The 27,507-nt window shown below is 40.5% G+C and overlaps 1 protein-coding gene across 2 annotated transcripts in view; it reads left to right on the forward strand.

Annotated features, from left to right (window-relative positions):
• The first annotated feature begins 770 nt into the window (after positions 1–770).
• Positions 771–27,507, forward strand: part of MGAT4A (alpha-1,3-mannosyl-glycoprotein 4-beta-N-acetylglucosaminyltransferase A) — a 92,321-nt gene continuing 65,584 nt past the window's right edge. Inside the window, exons 1-2 of one of the 2 annotated variants that reach the window (XM_063459073.1) lie at positions 771–885; positions 3,031–3,367. In XM_063459073.1, the coding sequence (XP_063315143.1) occupies positions 3,274–3,367 (94 nt within the window). In that variant the 5' untranslated portion in view covers positions 771–885; positions 3,031–3,273. The remainder of the gene's footprint in view (positions 886–3,030; positions 3,368–27,507) is intronic. The other variant, XM_063459064.1, reaches the window with a different exon arrangement.

Below are 27,507 nucleotides of genomic sequence, written 5' to 3' on the forward strand. Positions count from 1 at the left end.
ATTACATTTGCAGGGTTAAGGGTGGTGGGAGTTGGAACCCAGACCACTCCAATGGGCAGAAGTGGTTTGGGTGCCTGGAATGTCCCTTTAAAATTATTAATTCACTTACAAAAAGCAAGTGAATGATAATTTGTGAATATGCCTTCTGACGGATTCATTTATATTAGGTTGACATGTGTGCGTTGGTTAATGTCTGATTTCTTCGTATTGGTACACAGCGGATATTACTGAATGTTCAAAGCCTTCTGAACAAATAATACAGAACCGGTTGGATCGCCTGAATCCTGACTGCATTTGGCTTTTGTCTGTGACTTGACAACGGGGTCAGAATTAGGTCATTTCCACCGGATTTCGTCCATGCTCACAAAATCCGATGTTTAGTAAATGATTCTGTGTGTGTTTACAGTGTGCACACACAGCTATTCACTAAACAATGTGTTTTCAGACGATTTCACTGCGTGTTTACCCCAACACCCATATGCTTAGCAAGCACACTGGCTCGGTATGTACATTGATGCGGTAAGTACACTGGCTCGGTAGGTACATTGAAGCGGTAGGTACACTGGCTCGGTAAGTACATTGATGCGGAAGGTACACGGGCGGTCAGTGATCACAGTTCTATTGGCCGTCACGTGACTCCGTCGGGCGGAGTGCAGCTCCTGCTTTGGATGACAGCATCCCCCGTCTCTTAGTTACTGGCCGCGCCCCTCGATGCTGGGGATTGGTGCGGGGGTGGCAGTGGGCGTGGCCCCCTCTCCTGTAGGCGGAGCTCCCGGAGTAGGACAGACACACAGCATGGGGAGCTGAGCGCGGTGCCAGCAGTCACCTATGGGAGACCCGGAGTGCGACTGAGCCGAGCTGCCCGAGGCCTGGGACCGCTACACGGTACGAGCTGTGCCCGCTGGGAGGGGCTGGGATTAATGCTGTCACTGTGACCCTGTGGTACCCGGGATGGGGACACTCACTGACACTGCTGCCATGCACAGCGGGCACAGCCTGCCTGACCTCTGCCCTCCGCCTGCTCGGGCTGTGGCTCTCCCAGAGCTCTCTCTGACCAGGGCTGGCTGGCTGTGCGTGGTGGGAGCTAGAGTGATCCTGACATGACCTCTCCTGGAGCTACAATGACAGCTCCTATTGTGGGGAGGGGGCTCCAGGGGGGCTGCCTGAGGGTCTGCTGGGTATACACACACACAGACAGGGCACTTTATATTCATGGGCTCTTTAATTCACACATAAACCTGTTATCTAATAGAAATTAAAAGCAAACACTAGATGTCATGGAGGTGCTGGAAAACTGGTTCATGTAGGAAGCCCTGAGAAGTGATGGAGATGTTGTTATAGTTGGGTTTGGAAGGCTGGCAGGATACATAGAGGTGACAAGCAGAGCAATACCATGGGATAATTCAAATAGACTAGGGGGCATTGACTGCTCAGTCAGTCATTCTGCTGAATTGGATTTCTATAACTAGATCTTTGGAATTAACTTTCAAGATTTGTTTATTTATATTGTATTTTTCAGTGATGTGGTTGTTGAATGCTTATGAAAAAAAAATAGAAATGTAAAATTGGTACACAACATACTGTGTGATGTGGAACTACAGTACTGAAAATGTCATCGTTCTTACCACAATTTATTACAAAACACTAACAATTTCTGCAGCGCTATAGAGGGTCGCTTTCATCAGGATAGTAAGCCAAAAGCCACTATTGTCCTCTTGCGCATACATGCAATTTCATTAGATGTAATGAAAGGGCAGTATGTGAGTGAAAACGCACAAGGAAGAAAAATGTTTTTACAGATAGCGGGGTAAAAAAGAGCAAAGTATTATATCAAGGACAAAATTAACTGTGAAGTGTGAGCCTAGGGGAAACAAAAAGCCAATTGTAGGATTAAAAAAACAGCCTAAAGAAAACAGAGCAAAAAAAAAAAAATTTTAAAAAATGAAACTGTGAAAAGTGGAACTTAAACACAAATCCAAAAAGTGAAGCGAAAACAAAAAATAACCCCCAAAGTGACCAAATATGGCACAGAACAATAAGGACAGAGGGAGTGGTGGAAGAAATGCAAAACCGGAACAAAGCACCTTGGGGCATGAAAAAACAAAAAAAAGTGGAATGATAAAAAAAATAGTTTAGGAAGTAACTAAAGATGGTCGATGCTGAAATAATGTCGAGTGGGAGGATGCTTGGTTTCTAAGGGACCCCAAAATGATTGATAATGGGACTCTGTGTCGATCTAATAAGTGACAAGATAATTTGTGACATTTAAACAGGCCATGTAAAAATATGTGACTATAAAATGGACTGTATGTGTATATCTTGCAATCTCTTTTAAAGATGCATTATTTTATTTGGATTTTCACAGTGATTACTCATTACACAGCTTGCTGAATTGTGACCCTTTCCCTATAATACTATAATCATATGCTCCTTGTAAAGGATGGTTATACAATATCATTTTCCATCCTTACTGCAGGGCCTGAATGTTTTATGCTATAAGAGAAAAGCAGAAACTACCTGATCAGCATTGTAGTGAATACAACAATGACACGCTTAATTCAGAAATAAATCTGATCACAATAGGTAAGCTTTCAAAATGGGAGCTTGTCCAAAAACATGCAATATCTTCCCAGACTATTCATTTGTTCCATGCATAATATTCAGTGGCTTATTTAAGAAATTGGGTACTGGTGTAGATTTACAAACTTTAGATCTTTCTGTCTAATATTTGTATTCAAGCTTAGCTATTTTGGCCTTAAACTAGCAATTCTCTCAATTCTTCGTAGTTCTGAGTTTAGTGACTAATTCACTAAAATACTACTTTTGTTTGAAACTTACTGGCAGGTTTTAGAATTCCTGTCTTTCTCCAATATTAGCCATTTGTAATCACTTCAAGAATTCAGTTGACACTCTGTTAATCATTATTTGATTGACCATGAGGAGGTTGGTTGTTTGAGAACCTGCAGCGGAATATTTTGTTCAGTCAAATATTTGTATTGGGTTCATTTTGTGTCTATCTTTGTTTGGCAGCAGGCCTCAGAGAAATCCGGACAAAGAAGGTTATGGAGCTGACCATCCAGTAATGGAGAGGCACGTCATGGTGTTTAGTGTAAAGCTGAAAGGCAAGTTTACCAGTCGACGCTAATGAACCTGTACTTTGGATGCTTTGCCTGAAGTGTAGCACAGGTCTGTACTGTTACATTTCCAACACTGAGATTTCAACATTAAAACCAAGACCAGAGACCTTTTGTACCAGTGTGATGGTGCAATGAAATGAGGCTCCGAAATGGAACTGTGGCCACCGCATTAGTATTTGTCACAACTTTCCTCAGCCTTTCCTGGTATACAGCCTGGCAAAATGGGAAAGGTAAGTCATCAAGCTGGAATTCCACTTTAGCTACAAAATATGGCTCTAATGTAAAAAAAAAATATAATGTATGCACCATCTTCATGAATTCATGTTTAGCAGTTTCCTGATTCTTTTGTGTTTTATATTATTCCACTTCATATCCCCTGCAATTTATATTTACAGGAAATATATATAATTGGGGCGTATTATCATGTGATCATCACAAGTATTTGCTGTGCAGTTCCTCCTAATTTGGTATATCTACATTTCATCTGTACAATAATCTCCCCATAGGATATCATACAAAATAACTGGTTGACCTTCACTGGTTGACCTTCATTTGTCTTTGTGCCTTGTGTGAGTACAAATTAAGTACTCACATTGTTTTCATTTTAAGCTTTGTGTTCTCTGTTGACTCCTAGATACGTGTGATTGCAGACTGCCTCAATGGTACTACTGTAGTGATTGAATATTTACAAATTTTCTTTGCCAATGTACACGATATTCTTATGATGGTTTTTGTTAAAACAAATATTTCTGCTGTGATATTCTTTGGTCAGCTCCTAGAGGTTGACTTTAGGGTGCATTTGGTATGTCATCTGTATGACATTTCCCATTGGGTGTCGAGAAGCAGAAAGAGTTAGAATCGAAAAAAATAAGATTTTTTGTTTTTTTAATTAATTTTTAGAAAGACTAGGAGTAAGTGCAAGGTAAAACACAGTTTTTAGAGGAAATTATATCAAGTCACATTTGCAAAGTCCTGTTGTACCATATAGTTTTCCAGTGGTAATTATGGTATATTTTTATAGTCATAAATATAATTTACATTCATTTAACAATCCCCATTGTATTCCAGGGAAATCTCCCTCGATCCCAGTGCTAATGTGCGACTGTACTCGCTCATCTCACGTTTGTCACGTTGTTAAAATGGGCAGTATCTTTAAAGAGATTCTCCACTGCCCAAATACAAAATTAAAAATCACTGTATAGTAGATATTCCCTCAAATGAAAACATACTTGCATTTAATAATATATGTTTTCCATTGGGGGGCTTTTCTAAACACTGTTGCAAAAGCTGCAGTTCTCTTGTCTGCAGCCTCTGCAAACCCACCCCTTCTTTCCCCACCCACACTTTCGGTGACTGTCCAATCACAGATTTCCTAATGGAGTTCAAAGTGAAGTCTTTGCAAGGCAGGTGCTCTGGGCAATGCCTGCCTCTTGAATTTCGCTCCACTGACATAAGCAACCAGGAAGAAACAAGACTGGTTCCTCTGATTGAAAGCCAGGGGTGTAAACAAGGTTAATTATAAGCATGACAATCTCTGTTGAAACCTAGACTTTTTGTAAAATGGTTTCAGCAAGCTAACATGCTCTATGGTTCTGGAGTCTCCCTTTAACTATCGCTATATAGTTTCATTAGGAGATAATATTCCTCAATAAGTTTGAGTATGTCTGGAGAAAAAAACAAAATGAATCTGCTGCCAGTATGTGATAACTAATTTATGAAATTTAGTATTGGAAAAAGCTTGGAAACATGAGAAGTAAACCCACCTCTGTGGATTAAAGGAATTCTAGCTTTTGGAATACCAACCAATATGTATTACTAATGCTATAGTGACCTGCTCACTATTTTCTAGCCGAGCCATGCAAATATGGAAAAGAAAATGTTTTGTTTACCTTCAAAGGGACATCTCCTCAATGAACAGCGTCCAATACTATGTTGTTACTGCTTTATTCTTTGGATAAAGTTCAATACATAAAGTTATCTGCTCCAAACCTCCTCACTAAACAGCATGTTGAATAGTTATGAAGTTGCTGTGCATCTGGTGGCTATCTTAAGGGCCTAAAACATAACCTCTGTCCTACATTACTTTTGAAGCAGACAAGGTCGTATTAAGCAAACATATTCTGTCAAACATGTATTCCTGATACTATAGTGCTAAAGTCTGTGCAGTGAAAAGGTGAGTGTACTCACTTTTTTTTTTTTTTCCAAGACCACGCCAGTCTTGCCATGGGAGGCCCCACCTCCATGACTGAGATCACCAGTTTTAATCATCTCAGCCAATCCAATGCACGGCAAAACGCAGAGCTATGACAATCAGCATCTCCTCATAGAGATGCATTGAATCAATGCATCTCTATGGGAACGTTCAGCGCCTACATGCAGAGCCTCCACAATGTGCACCACTGAGATAGGAATCACCTCTACTGGCCGTCTGAGGGATTGCCACTAAATGTGTTACTAGCCAGCATTGTAAACCCTGTGGTTATAGTGCTATGGCTGAATGGACATGCTAGAGATACCAGAAACACTACATTAAGCTGTATTGGTTCTGGTGACTAATGTTTATTTATACTTACAAATTTATTTCCGTGGTTATTTCCCACAGTAGCATTTACATAGGGTAGCTACTCCCCTCACTGCTAACAGGACAATCTTATAACAAAATTTCCATATATGTTTAGTAACGATCCTTAGCTATACCATTCAGTCTGGCAACTACCCACTTGAAGAAATAACCTAAACAGGAAAGGAAGTGAGTTTGCTGACTTGAAAAATTCTGTTTGGACTTTCCAATTCAGCAGACTGGGATATATAAACAGACCGCAACTAGACCAAAGTATGTCAGTTTCTTTTTGTCAGACCGAGACCAATTTAGAAAGAATATCTCTAACTTGGTGAAGAACCATGTGTGGAACACTGGAAATCTGTGTACAGTTCCTTAGCCTAGAGCAAGGGTAGGCAACCTTTATACCGTGCCGATATAAGACTGTAATATCCCGTAACGTGCCGGTACTATTTTTTTAAATTGAGATGTGTATGTTGCCATATTCTGCTTGTGTTATTTATACTGCAACTTTTTTTTTGCGTTTATTCCACCATATTGTGATCACTATTTCCCAAGTGCTCCCTACTTGAATGTTGGTTAAAAGATCAACATTGTTTGTTATAACCAGATCAAAACAAGCATCCTTTCTAGTTGGTGTTTGTACGAATTGTGATATGAAGGTGCCATTTAACAAATTAAAAAAAAAATCTGATTCCCCTTGCTGAACTACTAGTCCCTCTATCCCACGTCGTTTGGTTTTGTTTTTACAAGGTGGATAGTTGTGGCATTAAAGGAACACTATAGCGTTAGGAATACAAAAATGTATTTCTAATGCTATAGAGCCCTAGTCAATGAAACGGTGACTAGGGCCCCGTTCCGCGGTGAATAAATGGTTAATTAACCATGTATTTGCTTACCTTAATTCAGCACTGGGCTCCCTCGGCATTGGTGACCTCTCCTCCTCCATCAACATCGGCTCCCGAGTAGAGCCGAATGCGCATGCGCGGCCAGAGGGGTGCGCACATTCAAACCCGCCCATAGGAAAGCATTACTCAATGCTTTCCTATGGGGATCTTTTTTTGACGCTGGAGGCTCGTGAGGACGTCCAGCGTCAAATAGTTGATTTACTCAGTCTAAATCGTGGAAGCGCCTCTAGTGGCTGTCAAGGAGACAGCCACTAGAGGCTGGATTAACCCTGCAGTTTAACCCCTTACGGACACATGACATGTGTGACATGTCATGATTCCCTTTTATTCCAGAAGTTTGGTCCTTAAGGGGTTAAACATAGCAGGTTTCCCGAAACTATGTTTTCAGCTGCAGGGTTAAAATTAGGGAGGCCTGGCACCCAGGCCACTTCATTGAGCTGAAGTGGTGTGGGTGCCTATAGTGGTCCTTTAATGGCAGTGGGAACAGGCGTTAGATTTAAGACCTTAGGCTGCTTCATTACTCATGACCACAGCACGGGCACAAGGCTATCAAATTTATTTTATCATCCAACCTGATCTTCTAAATGCTTTCTGCATTACATAGTTGTAAAATATAAATATGATTTTCTCTCTTGAGTACGATTTTTGGGGTTCTTGAATTCAAACATGCTCTTGTTTAGGAACCATAAATAGGCCAGCATTTACAGACATTTCTAGCAGTCTATAGGTGGGCCTATGAAACTTGACTAAGCCCTTGATGAACCTTGGTTCTCATGAGATTCTGGCTTATGAGGTTTTACAGTTATATTCAGTCATTTGAGGTAAAATAAACCTTTAGTATGATATTCCTGCCAATATTGACCAACCAACATAATTTTTTATGCTTGCCTAGTGTATGTATGTGTTAACTTCAAAGGAAACTCTGACCACCAATCCAACCTTAATGAGTTTTTGCACAAAAAAAATAAATATATATTTTTAACATAAGCCTGCCTCCATAGCTGCACCACCCACATGTCAGAAAGCCTTCCTTCAGGAACACACACACACTTTTTCACGTACTTTCTACATTGGTATTTGTTTTTTCTTTATATCCACCCAGCCTCCCTAGCCTTTTTTCTTAGGGGTCCTGTGTTACTGCTGAAATCTTCAAGTTCTTCTTGCTCTGCTCCCTCGCGTGCTGTTTAGTGATGCCGGGACCAAGCCCTGCATTACTAAGAGTTTTAATGCAAAGAAGGTCATGGTAATTGAGGAATTCCCAGGGATCCAAAGCAGTACAACTTGGTATACAACACAGGATTGTGTGTCATTGTGCAGTATCAATAAGACCCAAAATCATAATCTTTGTGTCTGTCTGTGGCTCCTCTCTTTAACAATAGGGGACAGCAAAATGTATGTTTGTCTGGGTAGCCAAAATTCTTGTACCAATCCTTGCCTTCATGAGTTAGTGGAGAAATATTTGATCTCCCTCACTGGCCCTTTGCACCCACTGTAGAAGGCAGAAGCGACCAAAAAAGCCTATTGTCTGCACCCTCTGCCAAGTGCAAGCTGATGTATAGAAGCTGTGAGCAGTTGAGAGCGTTGTCGCGGGTTACAACGGCAACTATCTGATACTTAGTATGGGCTCGCGAGAGACATATATCCCAGGTCTTCATCCTGCAGAGTGTGCAGACCAGAAGCTCTTCCTCTATAAAGTACACACTGGACCATTATGGACCAGAATGTTCCTCAACTGTTTTCTCACACACAATACCATATTACAACCCCTACTGTACACACTGTATTCCCTACACATTCTGCAACCTCTGCACTCACATTCTCTCTATCTCTCTGTGTGTGTGTGTGTGTGTGTGTGTCTCTCTCTCTCTTGTCCCTATACACTCAAACTGTTCAGAACCTAGACACATATTACTCTTCAAACACAAGCAGAACTATTTACATGCCAACACTACACCACAGAGCCCTCAAAACAGTCAGTCCCACAAGCACAAAGCCTTCACAATACTTTTTCCCGCCCCTATACCATTTCTGTTCTCTGGTATCCCACCGGGGAGACAACTAAGACAAATCATCTACAATAGTTAGGTTTACTGCAATGGAACCTTGTGACACACACACACACACACACACTTTTTGCTGTGGAACTCTGTGATGCACTAATACATACCGCATATTACTGTTAAGTTGTTTTTTAATCACTTTAGTTTAACACTGTTTTATTTAATAATTATACTTCTGTAGCACTCACAAGCTTACTACCATAACTACTACAGTGGTATGGTGCCTGCAGTGTTCCGTAACTGTACAAGCAAAGGAACTGTGAAGAATCACATAAGTGTTTGTAGTACTGGTGGCTTTCTGTGTAATGTGTTTTCTTTGCCTTGTGAAGTTATTTAAAAAGTTTTCTTTGTTTTAATTATGTGGATATTACAAAACATTTTCTTAAAGGGAGCCAATATTTTATTAATAAATAAAACACTTCAGACTGTATAAGTACTGTTTGGCCCCAGTGTGGTTGTTGGTAAAAACAATTTTCAAGGATATTGATTTTTCTATTTTTGTTACTGCAGCTAAGATGGATTAAGCCGAACAGATTGTTATGCTATGAAAATGTCCTGTTTTGAAAAACGAATGGTGACCATAACAACTCTTTTAAAACAAATTTCACCGCATCACACTGTATTTTGTATGTTGCACAAACAGATCATTGTGTACAAAAAAATGACTTTCCCCAGGGAGCGTAGTTGCAGAAGATGAAGAAAACTATTAACATTATGCAAAAAACATACTGGATATCTAAACGTTCTAGCAGGCATTGCGTTGAGTAACCCTTTCACTACTGCAGTGTTTGTTATTGATTGCTTCTTTCATCTGAACAATATGCATTTCAGTGACACTGGAGAGCAAAAGCACCCAAGTTACAGTGTCTTGTTCCTGAGATTCTTAGCCAAGTTGGAATTAAGACACAAATTGCATATTTAAGATTTGGTGCCCTTGTTTGGGCCATAAAAAAAATAAAGCAATCAACAGCAACATCTTCTACTACTAGTCTTAAGGGTGAATATAAATGGAGGGAAAATTTTTTAAAGGAGCACTCCATTCACCATAACAACTGCATCTTCAAAGGCGGTCTCCAATGCTGAATCTGCAGTACCCAGCATGCGGCAACTTTTTTCTAAAATTGAGTTTCATGAAGTGCGGAGTGCCGCTGAGAGCAGGGGTGCCACTGTTTGACAAGTTGGCTAGAGTGGTCAGCTGACGCGCTAAGCCTTTCAGTAGCTCCCTATTTAAAAAAAAAAAAAAAAAATTACAATGATTTGTAGCTGAAAATGCAAGTTACAACTTTATCACAAACATTAAAGATATATATACAATTCTTTTGAATTTTTTTTTGTTCAAAGTTTGTATAGTCAGAATAATACATTGATGCAAACATAATGATAGCAACATCAGTAAGCAATATATGAGGGGGTCACAAACAGTTTGAGTTTGAGTGGGATGGCACCAACGGACTCCAGGTACTATAGCAATGGGCGGTAGTGGTTATAGTGCTTAGAATATCCCTTTGACAATGTTTCATGTCAAGAGAATTCTGATTTCAAGTGTAGATTGTTTTCAATGTTGTCTTTTCTGTTGAGTGGTATGGTTAATTTAACTTTAAGGAAATTGATCACTGCATTTCAAGGAATTTCATGAAATCTCTTTTGAGGAAACATGCAAATTAGTGTTTTATGCAGCTCTTAATAGATTCTTAGCTTGTATAAATGAAAAGTTCAATGTGTTTTTATGTCAATTTTATTTTTAATTCATTTGATGTATGCAGCTAGAGACCAATTGCATATGGAACTGTATCCAGTGGTACTGTTTAACCATGCATATTGTAGTGCAGGTACTGTGACATTAAGGGAAGCTCAAAGAAATGTAACCCCTACAGTTTAACCCCTTAAGGACCAAACTTCTGGAATAAAAGGGAATAATGACATGTCACGTGTCCTTAAGGGGTTAATGTAATGACTATTTTGTCTAGAATCTCTGCTGTTTTTGGTTTATGTGAAAAATGTAGGAGTTACCCAAAGACTTCCTCTCTTCATCCTCATCAATTTAAACTTCTGCCTTAGCAATGTGAATTGGATGGCTGTAATTGGCTGAGAGTGCTTTATAACCCCAACCGGTGGATTCCAGCCATGCCTACATTGATGGACAGGAGTATGTAGAGTTTGTAGACTGACGGCAGCCCTTTCTACACGCCTTTAGACTATCTGCTGTTGTTACTGACCAGGTGCTTCTGTAGGAGAATTCTACAAGCTATGCGGGGTGGTGATGAAACTGAATCATTGTGCACATTAATATGTTCATGAGATCATATCTTCACACAATAACACAGTATATGGAGAGAATATATAGAAAAAATGTACCACTAAGTGCTATTACTCACAGGTACTCCCACAAGTACCAAACAACCATAAATTATATTAAAAAAAAAGAGAATGCACACTAGAAACAACAAATAAAGTTATGCAAATACTTTAATAGACCAACAATTGGCATAAATGCATATATCAAAATTGTAGGCACAAAAATAAAACCGTAATAATTACCAAAATTCTCACAAGCCTAAACTGGCAGAAACATGAGTCCCCAATACCCCCAACGTTTTGTCACCAACTAGGTTTCAAGGGTGTTTGTATCCTGACTTACCACAATCCTTTTATATAGCCCCCATACAGCTGATGGCCATCAGTGATTTATGCCGGTCCGAAACCGGATGTGACATCATCACGGTCCCAAATATATCCTAACCCACAATCATTGTAGCATGCAACCTAAGGATAACAACCAAAATATTATGTATCCCAATATATATATATATATATATATATATATATATATATATATATATCTGTGTTTGAAGTTGGCGCTTAAAAACACAGTAGGTAAATATTTCTAGTAATAGCTGCTACAACACTGGTGGATCTCTCCAATCCCAAATTCATAGAAAAAGATTGATAAAGTGGTGTTTAAAGGGGCAAGTCAGAAATAAAAACCCACTAAAAACACCCTTTAAAGTGGAGCGCTAAGAGTTACTTACCCCTTATTAGGGGTTTATGTAGTTCCAGTAAGATGGTATATATGGAAAGAAAGGGGAAAAAAAATATATCCAATGGTGAAGTATGTAACATATAATACATAAAGTGTGTAAGTGGTAATTTAAACTCACAAATAAAGAGCCAAATATGGGACTGGCTCAGATCTCATTAGTTGTGGTGTATATAAGGAAACACCTTTCTTCTTAGTTCTTCTTTCTTGACAGCTCAAAAATAAAGCATATATAAAGGAATATCTTCCTGGTGAAGTATATATAGGTAAAGGGTCAAGCATATAGATGTATCAATTAGTATCTTGCTCACCTGTTTCAGAGCCGTAATGAACCTGGCTCTGGGTAAAACAGCTTATTACCCACTAAGGGGGGTATACCTTCTTTTAGAGGTGGATGGAGGCAGCAGCAAGGCGTATAAAAGATCCAAATGATCAATTTGTTTGTATATAAGCTAGATAAAATAACAGTAAATAAATTACAAAACAAAAGTCCTTGCACTTGCCGTCCTCTTCGATTGAAAATGCCAGCAGAAAGGGTGAAACGCGTCTCGAAGAGGTCGGCAAGTGCAAGGACTTTTGTTGTTTTGTAAACAAGAAAACATACATAAATGGCCAAGATGTATGCAGCCCACCACTGCGCCAAAGTCCTCCAATTACGGTGGGTCCTAGACTGCCTAAATATGCATGACTAAATAAACAATAATAAAACACACACCGCAGTTACCTGCAAGAAAGGGGCAGAGGACTTGGAACAACTGCCTGCAGGAACCAACTGAAACAAAGGATTCATGGAAAAGGAAAGGGTGTGGCAACATAAAGCAAACCTATAAAGGATTCCAGGAGACTGGGAATTCCAGGAACGGAATCAAGGAATGAACTCAGAAAACCCAGTATAAAGAAAACCAAGAAAACTAAACAAGAATTGTAAAAAGAGTACTGGATACCAGAAGCCAAGGCCAGACATCTCCGCAGAACAGAGCAGGATGTGACACAGTTGTTCTCTGGATAGCAACTTCGCCATGTTCTTACATTCAACCAAAGTTTCAGTCACATATCCCCTAGAGGAAAAGGCTCATACCAACTCATCAGCCTGCTTGTCGAATCCATCCTCGTCCAATACTATCCGTCGTTTCCGGACGAACTGCCCATAAGGTAAATGTCTGATAAAGTGTGATGAGTGGAAACAACTGGCATGCAAATACAATGTATGGTCAGTTGGTTTCTGGTTTTGGTCAAACTATAAGTGTCCATCACTCACCTCTCTCAGGACGTCCAAAAAATGCATCTTGAATGGCTCATGCTCAAGTGTAAATGATATGGTATCCAGTACAACCTTTATTTAAAGAGCAGCAGATCTTCGACATTCCCTGTCCAAAAAAAGAAAATATCATCTATGTATCGCAACCAGACGCCATTGTGTTGTTGAAAGGCATGGTCAGGATATATAAAAGCTTCCTCAAATGCTGCCATGAATAGGTTGGCATATGTGGGGGCCACATTGGACCCCATTGCCGTACCCTGTACCTGGGGACTCGTCTAGGCTTGTGAGAATTTTGGTAATTACTGTTTTATTTTTGTGCCTTTTATATTGTCACTTTACAATTTTGCTAAATGCATATTATGCCAATTGTTGGTCTATTAAAGTATTTGCAGAACTTTCTTTGTTTCTAGTGTGCATTCTCTTTTTGATATAATTCATGAGATCATATCTTAACATGATGCACAATTTAATTCAAGTAGGCTATTTCCAGAAAAATATAATTGTTCTGCGAAAAGAAAAAATTATTTAGTTTTATGTAAACTGTAAGATATTGATATGCATTTGATGTAAAGTGAAACATACCCAAAGTCCTGCCAGAGAGAAAGGTTAACTATTTATGTCAGTGCACTTGGTTGTGTGTAGCACACTTAATAAAAATTCATTGATGGTATTAGTGTGTTTATGAGCGGCTAGATCATGTCTGTAAGAACTAGAACATAAGTCATTTGACCATCGCTCCTGCTAAAGCCAGACAAAAAAAAAAATACCACTACAAACAAGGTCAGCCATGAGCTTTGTGACACGCAGCGCTAGATCAATTAATTGTGATAATAATAAATAGGGACACACACCAAATGCATAACTGCTAAGTGTGCTTAGTTAAGATGGACAGTTCTGTTTTTTTTTCGGCCCAAAATAGGGACATTATAGTATGTTCATTGCGGGCTTTTTAAACACCACCTCCATCTGATACATGACACTTGGGAGTATGACTGTTTCGTCTTTTCTGTCCATAAGATTCCTTAATTAGGCCCATTATAAATGTCAGCACCAGTTAATCCGGCCCTGAGCAGAACCCCATTACACAGGCATATTTTGCACCACAAAGTTTGACACAACCTTGCTCTCAATTTTGTATATGCCATAGATGGGTAGAGTTAGAAGGGTTGTGTGCAAATGCGAGTTTATACTACTTTTACGAATGTTAAAGGAACACTCCATGTTTTTCTTCAAACCACTATTTAGTAGATATAGCATATTTTGTTTGGGGATATATCTCAAAACTGATTGCAAAAGCTGCAGATATCTTGTCTGCTGTCTTTGCAAGCTCTTCACTTTTTTTTGAGAGAGAGTGTTGTTTTATTTTTGTTGTTTTTTTTGGACCAATTAGACGCTTCTCACTGACAAGCATCTGATTTTGAGCTGCAAATGAGCAGGGAGCAAAAGGGCCCTGGCTTGGGATACACGGGTAAAATGTGCTCTGTGGATGTGCGCACAGACCCACTGTGACTTTGTGTTGAAGGCTGGGCACACCTGCCACTTCCTGCTGTCTGACAGCCAGTGAGGTGTTTCAGCAATAATTTATGAAAGTTAACATTTTCAAATTTAACATGAGCTGCTCCTGACACATAAAGCTAAAATGCTTTATGTATGTGGAATGAACCTTTAACAATGGTACCCATATATGCGTTGCTGTATGACATGCTGCTGCTGTTCTCGACATAAAAATATGTCATGCTTATACCCTGATCACAATGCATGAATGCAGATCACATTTCTAAATCATGAAATGGTCCCGAGGGGAGGAACTGCAGATCTTCGTCTGATTTATGTAATGAGGAAAGAGATGCTTGGAGGGACAGAGGCAAGGGCTCTTTTCCTACTGTTTATGACCCTGTAAAGACGGTAATTTATGCTCTCGTGACTGTCTATATGGGTGTTTGCAATGTAGACAGTGACACTTAAGGAGGACCGCAAAATGTTTTGTTTTTTTTTCCACTTACCGGAATTTAAGGAAGTTAAAAGGTTATACAGTTAGATCTTTTAAGTGTGACATCAATGGCATTGTGCTTCTCAAATGTTGTTGTGTTTTTGCTCTGATTTTGTTGGTTGAAGATGTTGTGTAGATTGAAAGATGAAGGAAAATTAAAATGTAAATAAAAACACATTTTAACCTTTTCACGACAGAGCGTTTTCTAAAATGGCATTTTGTTGTTTTTTGCACTTTTGCTATGTCTGTTTGGTTTTTCTTTTCTTTCAGTGTATGCATATATATATATATATTACATTGGATGTTAAAAAAAAAAAAAAAATAAATAAACTAGTGCAACTCAAAAAATAAATAATTACAGATACAAAGATACTTGTTAGTCCTGATTTGTCAAATGCCTCATGCCTATGATGTCCGTTATGTTTGGATATAGGACAAATATTGAAGACTTTGCAGAATTTAGTCTATTAAACTATAGATTTAATAGTTATTACAGAATCCAAATCGCTACACAAAAGTATATATTTGTAGGCAGTTGGTCCCTAGGGTATTTTCAAATATTGTCATATTTCTTTTAAGCATTTGTCACCAACCTCTGCCAAATTTTTCTTTTATTTGTTTTTCACACATGTATTTCATTCGTTTTTGTGGGGAATTTTCACCTGCAACATGTATATAGAGAAACAAGTCAGGTTGGGGGGAAATACACTCCAGTAGTGTCTTGGGGCCTGACCCCTGTAGGTCTATAAAATAATTGGTAACTCCCACTTACACAGAAAAAACTCTGTATGTAGGTGTAAACTGGAAGGATGATCTTACTGTCTATACTATAAATAAGGGACGTTACAGCCAAGTATTAGTTGTGATCAGAAAAGATTCCATAGCCTATGTGGCTAAGCTTCTGACTGCTCGAATGTAGGTTTCTATCCGATATCCCTCACTGTTAGACATTATTGCATGCTGTAAGTGGGAGTTACCAATTATTTTATACACCTGCAACATGTGCCTCCCTTCTGTGAAAGATCACGGCAATTGTTGCTCGTGCCAATAGTTTTCTATGAAAAGCATTGTGATTGGTTATCAGGATTTCACAGCTGAGCTTAAGTCACACAGATAACTTCCAGCTCTCTGTAGGCAAGTAGTGGAATCGGTCAAACCATTCAAAAGCTGATTGCTTACATTGGGGACGCTCCTGGCACCATAACCACTACAGTGTACCATAACGGTTATGATTGGTGTGTTCCTTAACCCCTTAAGGACCAAACTTCTGGAATAAAAGGGAATCATGACGTGTCACACACGTCATGTGTCCTTAAGGGGTTAAAGTCAGTGTTCATGTGGGATTTTTTTTTATTGCTGTTTAATCCATTTCTTTTCTCTAAACTTGGTTAAATATTTTATATAAAATGTAAACTACACAGATATTCTGCAGAGCTGTAATCTGACTTGACAGCAGTATTTGGCACTTCTTAGAAATGTTCTTGGCAAGTTGGCTTAACGTCTGCTGGATAAACTCCTTCATAATAACATTAATCTGTAATATTCTGTGTTCAGAAACCAGAAATATCCTTCTCAACTGCAAATGCATGCGCTTTTAAAATACTGCAGTGATATCCAGAGTGGAATGGAACAAAGCGAACTTAGTGGAGCTGTTTACCTAGATTTAACAGTGGGCTCTGAGAGTGTTGACCATAATAGTTTCATAAGTAAGCTGAAAACTCCAAGCATAGGTGATCATTCACTGAAATGGCTTTTATTATGTATCAATCAGAACCCAATGTGTGTCCTCTGGCAGGAATTGTTGGCACCAGCTCCAAGGTACATGCAGTGTTCGCAAAGGCTACTATTCTTCTTATTTAGGAAAATCACAGTTCGCAATGCTTCAGCTGACCCCACATCAGGAGATAACTAAAAAATAAAAACATTACACCAAAAGCAACTAACATAGATTGATGCTGCATTACTGCAAGTTTTAATAGTTTTCTTTATATCCAAAACCAAACGCTTCTTAACTTCTGGTAAAACAGTGACCAGTGTGTTCGGACAAAGCATAACGACTTACTCTAAACAAACCAAGTTAACCATCAATATAAAGTTAAATTACAACCTGACCCAGGTTAACCTCTATAAATATCTTGACTTGTGGCTAGGCCCTAACGTCTGATATGGACCTTGTAATGACAATCTACAAAGCAATCTATATCTAAAGATTTAGTTGCATCATTCAGAAAAAGGAAGTAAATCTCTAATATATACATATGATTGCAATGCTGGGCTAATTTACTTTTGAATGAACCCAATCATGCCTAGCTGATGCTACATAATCAAATGGTGAATGAATAACCTAGCCTTCTTGGGTTTCATTGAATTGTGAAATAACAAAGGCTTTCCCAGTATTATGTTTATATGGTTTTTTTTTTATGTTCCTTTGAAGGCCTGAGGCTGGCTCATTTGATTTGAAAGCAATGTGAAATGGTCATTCAAGTCCCTGCTTCGGTCATGTGACGTGACACAAAGAACACTAGAATTGCACATCGTGCAATGGTCACGTATTTTTCGCTTCTTCCCACTGTCAATTTAATTCCACCCAGCACCTGAATGTGTTACATTACCCAGTTTGGTTTGTCATAACATAAAAAAATGTCCTAAGAGGCCCTACGGGAATGGCACATTTTAGAGCAAAATAATTGCACAAAAAAAACTTTATCAATTCTGTAATTCTGATTTAACGATTAAACCAGTTAGTGTTACAATAACATCATACAGTAGCTATAGGTTTATTTTCGTGTACACTTGAATTATTAGAAAACAACTTTTTAAGTGGATTGAGTTGTTGAGAAATTAGTTTAACGAATTTGGAAGCAGTAGCCACTTGTGTTGCTAATTCTGTTTACTAGATAATCAGTTATTGTGTACTTACACTTGCAATACAGATCTTGCTGTACAAAAATCTAGATTTAAAAAAAAAAATGCTTTGCTTTGATTTTGTCACTTGGACAGTACCATGTAAAACTGTATTGATGGAAAATGATTACAGACTAAATAATAATTTTACAGAGTTTTTCTTGTGACTGCAACCATTCCACTGTGAATTATTCTGTTACCTTGATTAGATAACCATTGAAGGTTATTTAAGGACAATCTGATGTTTATGTAGTGTCTCTTAAAATAATCATTGTGCTTTTATGTTTGCTTATTAAAAAGGAGAAAAAAAGGATGTTAAACAATTCTTACCACAGTCACTATAGAGAATAATTTGAATGCAACTTTGTTTGAATTTAGCCGTAAATATACCGTACATGCCAATAAATAAAAATTTTAATTGAATTTAAAATAATGTTTTTACTATATTGTAATGTTAGTTTCTCAACTAATAGACCACTATGAAACCTTTATTTTCAAGATTATGATCAAAGATTCTTCTATTTTAAGAGCTGGGTTGCTGCAAGTGGGTTTTAGGAGTGTGGGAGGAGAGCAGAATGGCTTCTTTTATTCCTACGTTGTGTTTTAGTAAGTCCAGCTGTTGGGGTATGCATGTGATACCCTGTGTTGTCGTTTTGGGCAAGCTGACTGCATCCTACTGTAAATATATTTTCTTCTAAGAGCCAGTGTTTTCGTACTTGAAATGCAAACATGGCAGAATTTTACATGAATCAAACTATTGACGTAAGTTGAATAATGGCTTCCTTTCAGCCTCATGATTTTTATAAGAAAAACTGTAAGGCTTAACAAAAATGATGTGTTCCAACCTTAAAATTTTCATTTATGTAAAAAGTTTTTTTTTTTTTTAAATAAAAAATTATGCATATGGGGGAATTGAAAACTAATACTATAAAGCAACACCCCCAATTTAAAAAAATATATATATATATATAAACATTATAGTGTTCCTTTAAAAAAAAAAAAAAAAAAGTCATGCTGCACTTATTTATTTGTAATGAAAAACCTTATTTTTGGTTTCTTTCAGTGGTAGTGTGTTCTGATCTAAAAGAAATGTTTGGCATTTATACACAAAACTGTTTGACAGATTTACCTGTCAGGTATGATGTCTGGTCAAGGAAGGGCTGGGCGTGAGTGTGTTATGTAAGATTTGCACATATAAGGAGTGCTGCTGAAGCACTGGTGTATGGGTTGAATGCTGTGAATTTAAAGGGACACTATATAGTCACCAAAACAACTTTATCGTAATGAAGCAGTTTTAGTGTATAGATCATAACTCTGAAGTTTCACTGCTCAATTATTTGCCATTTAGGAGTTAAATTACTTTTATTTCTGTTTATGCAGCTCTAGCCACACCTCCCCTGGCTGTAACTCGCGCAGGCTGTAAGAAAAAAAAAAAGTTTCATTTTCGATCAGATGTTAACTTGCATTAAAAGTTTTTATGTTCTGCTCTGTAAATTGAGCTTTAATTACATACAAGGTCTAACAAGCTATTAACAGATCAGTAGATAAGAAATTCTAAATTAAACAGCATTTGTAATGAAGGAAGTTTAAACATTAGATGACTCTTTACAGGAAGTGTTTAAGTAGGCTATGCAAGTCACATGCATAGAGGTGTGACTAGGGCTGTATAAACAAAGTGATTAAACTCCAAAATGGCAGAGATTTGACTGCTTCCTGTCAGACTGGGGACGACGACTAATGGGACACATGGGCGCTGGTGGGGGGGACTAATGGGACAACTAGAGGCTGGGGGGGACTAATTGGACACCTGGAGGCTGGACTAATGGGACACCTGGAGGCTGTGGGACACCTGGAGGCTGGGGGGGGCTAATGGGACACCTGGAGGCTGGGGGGGGGGCTAATGGGACACCTGGGGGGGCTAATAGGACACCTGAAGGCTGGGAGTGGGGGGAAACTAATGGGACACATAGGGGTTGGAGGGGGGAACTGATGGGACACCTGGAGGGGGGAACTGATGGGACACATGGGGGCTGGGGGGGACTTATGGGACACATGGGGGCTGGGGGGGACTTATGGGACACATGAAGGGCTGGAAGGGGGTATAGGAATGCATGGTGGGCTAGGAGGGGCTAAAGGGACCTATGGAGGGACTGAGGGAGATAAGGCACATGGTGGTCTTTGGGGGGTTAATGAGACACATGGAGGGCTGTGAGGGGGCAGTAGGGACACATGGGTTGCCAATAAGACACATGGAAGGCTGGGGGTCTAATAAGACATACGGAGGGGCTGAGGGAGCTAATGAGACACATGGAGGTCTGGGGGGATGGCTTGAGACACATGGATGTCTGGGGGGGATGGATTTAGAAGCATGGAGGGGTGGCGGGGGTAATGATACACATAGAGGGGCAGGGGAGTAAAAAGACAGAGGGGTCTGGGGAGAAAGGGCCAGAGAGGCTGGGAAAGGGGAACAGGAGACCCTCAGAGCGGCTGGGGAAGGGGAGAATGAGACACACAGAGGAGCTGTGGGGAAAGAGACACACAGAAGTGCTGCGGCCTGGGAAAGATACTAACAGAAGGGCTGGGGAAGGGGAGAAAGAGACAAAGGGGCTTGGGGGAGAAAGACACAAACAAAATACATCTTCGCTTGTGTCTCCTGCTCTCCCTGTAATTTAGAGTCGACCGGTGAGAGAGAGACTTCATATTAAAGGGACACTATAGTCACCAAAACTTCTATAGTTTAATGTAGTGGTTCTGGTGTCTATAGCCTGTCCCTGTATGCTGAGCACTGTAAATGCTTAATTTTCAGAGAAAAGGCAGTATTTACATTGCTGCCTAGGAACATCTCTAGTGACACTCACTAAGACGGCCATTAGAACTGCTTCCTAGTCCAGTGCAGCACCTATGTTGAGCATCTCCATACTCTGCATGGAGGCGCTGAACGCTCCCCATAGAGATGCATTGATGCAATGCATCTGTATGAGGAGATGCTGATTGGTGCGATGAAGCGCAGGGTTTTGCCACAAATGCGCAATAGCCTTCCAATGCTTTGCTATGGGAATTAAATTGGCGTTGACTGAGATAATCCAGTTGTCAGCACACCGTTGTTAATTCAAGATAACGTAATTTTGTTACTGCTGTGCAATAACATACATCCACAATTTTAATCCAATTCTAAAACGTTCCTTAATATGTCAAGGTAGTTGGACTGAAACATTGATTATATGCAAATGCACGTCTGCTTACAACAAATCCGCTCTTTTGTTTATTTTGAAGCCCTATGAGTGCTTTCTTTCACGTTTGAGTGATACTTTTCAGTTTTCTTATTTGCACACCATGCTGGTGTGATGCATTATGAGGGTGGTATAGAATTTTTTCCAGGGCTGCTTTGCATTCCCAGTCTGGCCCTTCCTATACTGTTCCAGAATATTGGAATATATTCCAGAACAATCTGAAATAAATTGCCCACCAAACATGTGATTCATGGCTTATTTTGGCTTTATTGACCTGGTCTAAAACGGACTTGTGTGTTTTCCAGTATATTCTTTGATATAATGCTGTGAAATTTGCGTCGTTAATGGTTTAAACGTAAAAACAAATTCATCCAATTTAATCCTGCCCATTGATTGAATTTTTTTTTTTTTTTTTTATAGTTTAAATTTTAATTTTATAATATGTAATATAAACAGGCTGGGTCATTTAATGCAGTATAACATCGACTTAAAGTGTATTATGAAGCTGCAAACAGGCTAGGTCCATTCGTCGATCTGGTAATAACATGAGATATACAGGCTTGCATAGCTAGGTACCTACACAGGCTAGTGCGATTCGGTATGTTTATAATAGTGATTTGTGCGAGGGAGGCGAGGGGAGCCAGACACCTATCACCGAGCACATAAAAAATCAACTTATATCTTGGCAGATAAACTAGAGGTAACTAGCCTGAGTGTGAAAATGCTAAGCTGTTATAGGTAGGTAAGCTAATTAAACATTGAGTCTTGCACGTTTTGATGTCAGTAGAAGGTACCACTGCTGCCCACCGGCAGTAGATTGTCAGTTAGCGGTCTGAGGCAGTCGCCTTTTGCAGGCTCAGGAGGCTTTGGGTCGAGGCTGCGTGGTCTGTGTGTGAAGCTGCTTAGTCCCGCTGTGTTGCTGTCCGTCAGCGGTCAAATTCGTCGCTGGGATGGCAGAGGATCCTTAGGTGCGTGTGGTTATGGCGGTGGGTAACGGCTGTATCTGGTAGCAGTCTATCAGTCCCGGACTCAGACAGGGGCATCACCCCACCTCAATGCTTGGGAACCGGCTGGTGTAGGCCGGAGGGAGTACCGGTCCCGCGTGTCACGCGGCTCCCCCCGGCCTTGTAAAGAGCCCGCATTAAGTGGTCACAGACTCGGGGGCTCGTATCAGAGTCCAAGTCTTCCCCGGTTGGGGTCCGACAGAGGCTCTGGATGTACTTTCGATGTGAGCCGGATCGTGATGAGAGGGTGAGTCCCGTATCTGTGGGTCGCCTTATGTCCCTGCCCGGAGGATGAAGGAAGCGCCGGGACCCCGCGGGAGGCCTCTGTGCGTTCAGTCGCAGTGCAGGTGGGTAGTTTGTTGAGGTCCAAGGATGCAGGCGGATGGCTGCAGTTAGGATCTGTGCCGTTGTTGTCAACGGTCCGCCCTGGTTTCTGCCAGTGCGGGTGTGTAGCTTGTAGGGGCTCTGGTTTCGGCGCCATCTCGCATGGCCTCCGCCATCTTGAATTTGGTGGCTGGATTACGGGTCTCGGCGGCCCTGTTGCTGCCTCTGGATTGCTTTGCGGTGGTTCGGTTCTGAGGGTGGGGACCGGGATCACCCCCCCTGGTCCAAAGGGGGGTGGGTACGGAGCCGGTTCCCTGCGGGCTGACATGTGGTTTAGCGCTGTTTGACAGGACACCGGGGCAGCGGCCGTCCGCCCCGCTCACTGCTGGAGTAGGCCTCGAAAATGTCAGCGAGGAATCTTCCTCCAGGGGACTGAAGCCCTTAGAGCCAGCCTCACCCTGGATCCAGAGCCCTCTACCCACTGAGGGCCACCATTACCGGTCGGTTTTACATCAGTAATCGTATTGTTTCAGGTTTAGCTGGTCTTAGGTTGCAGGAGTTGGTCTCGCTTGCGACCATCCAGCTCGGCGGTCCGGCCCCTCCCCCCCCCCCCCCCCCCCCAATTGATTTTAATTTAATATTACACATTAGTAAAGATTGCAAAAAAATATATATTCTGACAAGGGTGTTTGTATGTTTCTGATCATACTGACTGTACTTGGCACTAGCTGTATCATAATCTGAGAGAGATTTTGAAAACAGGCTGCCATTATGTCACATCAATATCACTCTATTGCTCTTTAGTGGAGCTTAATTTAAACAGGAATTCATAGCAGTTTAAGAATGATTTATCTTAACACCAGGAAACTGGCTTATTATTCACCCTAGAAAAATCTTCATGCCTAGCTAAATTGAGCAAAGTATTTGAAATCAAAGCTGACAGATCTTACTCCATATATATGGCTTCTGCATAGGCTCCACTTTCAATACTTTTGATAGTTTCATGCAATTAACTAATGGGTAGGGTTTATAAAGACTTTGCCACTTTCCACGAGGCATGCATTGTCACTATTTCACCTGATTCGAAATTGAGCCGTAGGCCATGTACCCATGAATCACGGTCGCTAGTGGGGGGGTTTTCACGCGATTCTTGAAACTGCTGATCAGGCAGCTACAGCAAAACAATTTTATTTGTATTTTTTTTAAATGTTGCTTGTTGGGCAGATTTCTAGAAGACGAAAGGAGAAACGCAGCACATTCTGTATAATTTATATGGAAGGTTTCATCATCTACCATACTAATCATAGCATTCATGGAATCACATAACCTAAAGACAGTATAAATATGTTAAACCACAAATCATTTGTACTTTAAAAATTATTATTTTTAAATTGATCTGTAGGGGTAACAGCTTAACATACAACATTTCCACAATCTAAAACGTAAAAAAAAAAAAAAAAAAGTGTGTACATATACATCACAAAGAATTTTCTTGTAAAATGAAGAAAATTCGATGTGATGTGTAAGTACACACTTTTTGCGCATTATTTTATACTTTTATTCTTGGTATTTACAGAGCGTATTCGGGGATGTTAAACACGTATGGTGCAAGATAAGAATTTAGATTTGTAGTGAAAAGCATTGTATGTTTGGCACAGTGTTTATACTACATAAGAGTACTGCACACATTTCTTTTAAATCGATTTCACTAACACTTTGGAAATTTGATTTATAGTACAGTTGCACTTTAACGCTTTATTGTGCACTTTAATTTTTATTTCTACAATCCACCTGCTCTTGGACCTGTTCTTCACATTTCTGCCTTGTGTCAATCTTCATGTGACTGATTCTGATTCGTTTAGTTCATGGTTCGTCAACCTGGTCCCTACCGCCCACTAGTGGGCGTTTCATGATTCCAGGTGGGCGGTAGGGATTTCCAGGTTGATCGGGCGGGTGCGAGCCGGCGGTACCCGTGCGACTGGGTACCGCCGTGACCATTTGCGGCTCCGGCCCGCCCGGTAAACCGCCGGGGCCGCCTTCCAAAGTGTCCATCGGGTGGCCCATGCTGTCAGGGCCACCCGATGGATGCGGATTGTAAGGGGGCCCGGTCAGCGCTGGGCGCTTTAACAGCGCGACCGGGCCCCCTGTGATGACATCAGAGCTGGGAGGAAGTGATTCCCCGGTCACTCCTCCCAGCTAAAACTGAGAGCCGCGCGGGAGGATCACCAGGGAGTCAGTGTGAGAACTCTGACTCCCATCCACCTGAGCTAAAACTGAGAGCCGCGCGGGAGGATCACCAGGGAGTCAGAGTGGGAACTCTGACTCCCATCCACCTGAGCCACCACTGGACCCCAGGGAAAGTCACCCTCCTGCACCTTAAAGGTAGGAAACAGGAGGGTGACTTAACCCCTTAAGGACCAAACTTCTGGAATAAAAGGGAATCATGACGTGTCACACACGTCATGTGTCCTTAAGGGGTTAAATATAATGTGTGTGTGTCTTTGTAGGTATGTCTTGTGTGTGTTTGTCTGTATGTGTCTTGTGTGTGTATGTGTCTGTCTGTGTATATGTGTGTGTGTGTGTCTGTATGTGTCTTTGTATGTATGTCTTGTGTGTGTGTGTATGTGTCTGTCTGTGTATATGTGTGTGTGTGTGTGTCTCTGTATGTATGTGTGTCTTGTCTTTGTATGTATGTCTTGTGTGTGTGTCTGTCTGTGTATATATGTGTGTGTGTGTGTCTGTATGTGTCTTTGTATGTATGTCTTGTGTGTGTGTATGTGTCTGTCTGTGTATATATTTGTGTGTGTGTATATATGTGTGTCTTGTCTTTGTATGTATGTGTCATTGTATGTGTGTCTTGTGTCTGCATGTGTGTGTGTCTATGTATGTCTGCATGTGTGTGTGCATGTCTGTGTGTCTGTTTGTATGTATGTGTCTTGTGTGTATGTGTGCCTGTCTGTGTCTTTGTGTGTGTATGTGTGTCTTGTGTGTCTGTATATGTGCCTGTCTGTGTCTGTATGTATGTCTTGTGTGTGTCGTATGTGTGTCTGTATGTGTCTTGTGTGTGTGTATGTGTCTGTCTGTGTGTATGTGTGTCTTGTCTTTGTATGTATGTGTCATTGTTTGTGTGTCTGCATGTGTGTGTGTCTATGTATGTCTTATGTGTGTGTGCATGTCTGTTTGTATGTGTGCCTGTTAGTTTGTATGTATATGCTGCGAGACTAAATATTTGATATCTGGTTCGATTTTCGTAAGGAACAAACGAAGGTCTCTTTCAGTGATATTCAGACGACTTCTCTGTTTGCGCATAATATGATTTCTCATTTGTGCGTCAGCTCATCTCCTCTCCCTCCTCAATTCCCCATCCCACCTTTTTTTCCCCTTTTTTCTATTTTTTAACCATCCTTATAGCAATGCCCAGTAGGAAGGCTGAGCTAGGTAGCCCACTTACTATAGTCCACTATAACATACAGACACACACACACAGGACACACACACAGGACACACACACAGGACACACACACAGGACACACATACAAAGACATAGACAGGCACACATACGTGTGTGTGTGTATGTGTGCCTGTCTGTGTCTTTGTATGTGTGCCTGTCTGTGTCTTTGTGTGTGTGTGTGTCTGTATGTTATAGTGGACTATAGTAAGTGGGCTACCTAGCTCAGCCTTCCTACTGGGCATTGCTATAAGGACGGTTAAAAAATAGAAAAAAAGGGGAATAAAAGGTGGGGAGGGGAATTGAGGAGGGAGAGGAGATGAGCTGACGCACAAATGAGAAATCATATTATGCGCAAACAGAGAAGTCGTCTGAATATCACTGAAAGAGACCTTTGTTTGTTCCTTACGAAAATCGAACCAGATATCAAATATTTAGTCTCGCAGCATCAACCTCAAGGATCTCATTAATCACTAGTAAAGGTAATTTCAATTTACTTTATTGTTTTCTCATTAAACTTTATAAAGTTAAAAACCTTATAAACCTGCATTAAGTAGAAATAAAAAGATAAATGTACGTACATTTATTTTTTTTAAAAACACCCCCCTTTCTTAAAAATATTCTGCATTTGCGCGAAAACTGGTGGGCGGTAAGGAAATTTTTTCAACCAAAAAGATGCATTAGTGGGCGGTAGGTAGAAAAAGGTTGACTACCACTGGTTTAGTTACAAGCACAAACATATTAATTCAGCCACACAGAGAACTATAAATGCAGTCACTGAGAGCATGAATGGGAAGATTTTATACACTCTTGTAACAGTCTGAAACAGGAAACTAATGTTTACATTGCTGAAAGCGGATCTGTCATCCAGAAATATGTGTATGACCGTTTCCTCCTAAGCAATAACTTTCAGTGTAGACATTGTATAGGCAAGTTGGCGGTAAATGTATAGATTAAGACGCCTACTTGCCTGCAGTGTTCTTCTTGGCATGTGCTGTGGGATGCAGCCACATGCATAGTATACAGACACTCCTCACTTACCAACCGGGTTCCGTTCCTACCACCCAATCGTAGAACGAATTGGTAGGTAAGTAAGGAGTTATGGGATTCCCTGCTCTGCTGCGTTCGTCTATGTTCAGGAAAATATCCCAGAACATAGAAGAATGCAGCAGAGCAGTGAATCCCTCTAATTCCCACGACAGCTTGCACTTACCACCCTGCGAGAGAGCTGGTCGTAAGTGCAAGCCGTAATAAAGCAGGTAGGACGCAAAACGAGGACCACCTGTAATGGACTTTCAATGACTGCTGTAACAGTTGTTTAGTACCAATATACTGTCAGCATGAATCTTCAATACTTAAAGGGACTCTGTAAGCACTGCATCTGCTTAATCTCATTACACTAGTAATAGTGTCTGGAGTTCCCAAGTTACATAATTGCATTCATCATTAAACCGTTTTTAATGTTTTATGTTTTACTGCTAAATTAGAGTCCCCAGTAGCCCCTCCCCTCTGTGCTGCTTTGACTTATGAGGAAGTATTAGCCTGAGCAGCAATGGGCAGTTATGATTGGTTGAGAGGGTCAGTTGACTGTCTTTAGCCTATCAGAGCTCCCACTGATGGTAAACTCTGCCTTAGCCACACCTC

This window comes from Pelobates fuscus, chromosome 1 (genome assembly GCF_036172605.1).
Source record: "Pelobates fuscus isolate aPelFus1 chromosome 1, aPelFus1.pri, whole genome shotgun sequence".
Taxonomy (NCBI): domain Eukaryota; kingdom Metazoa; phylum Chordata; class Amphibia; order Anura; family Pelobatidae; genus Pelobates; species Pelobates fuscus.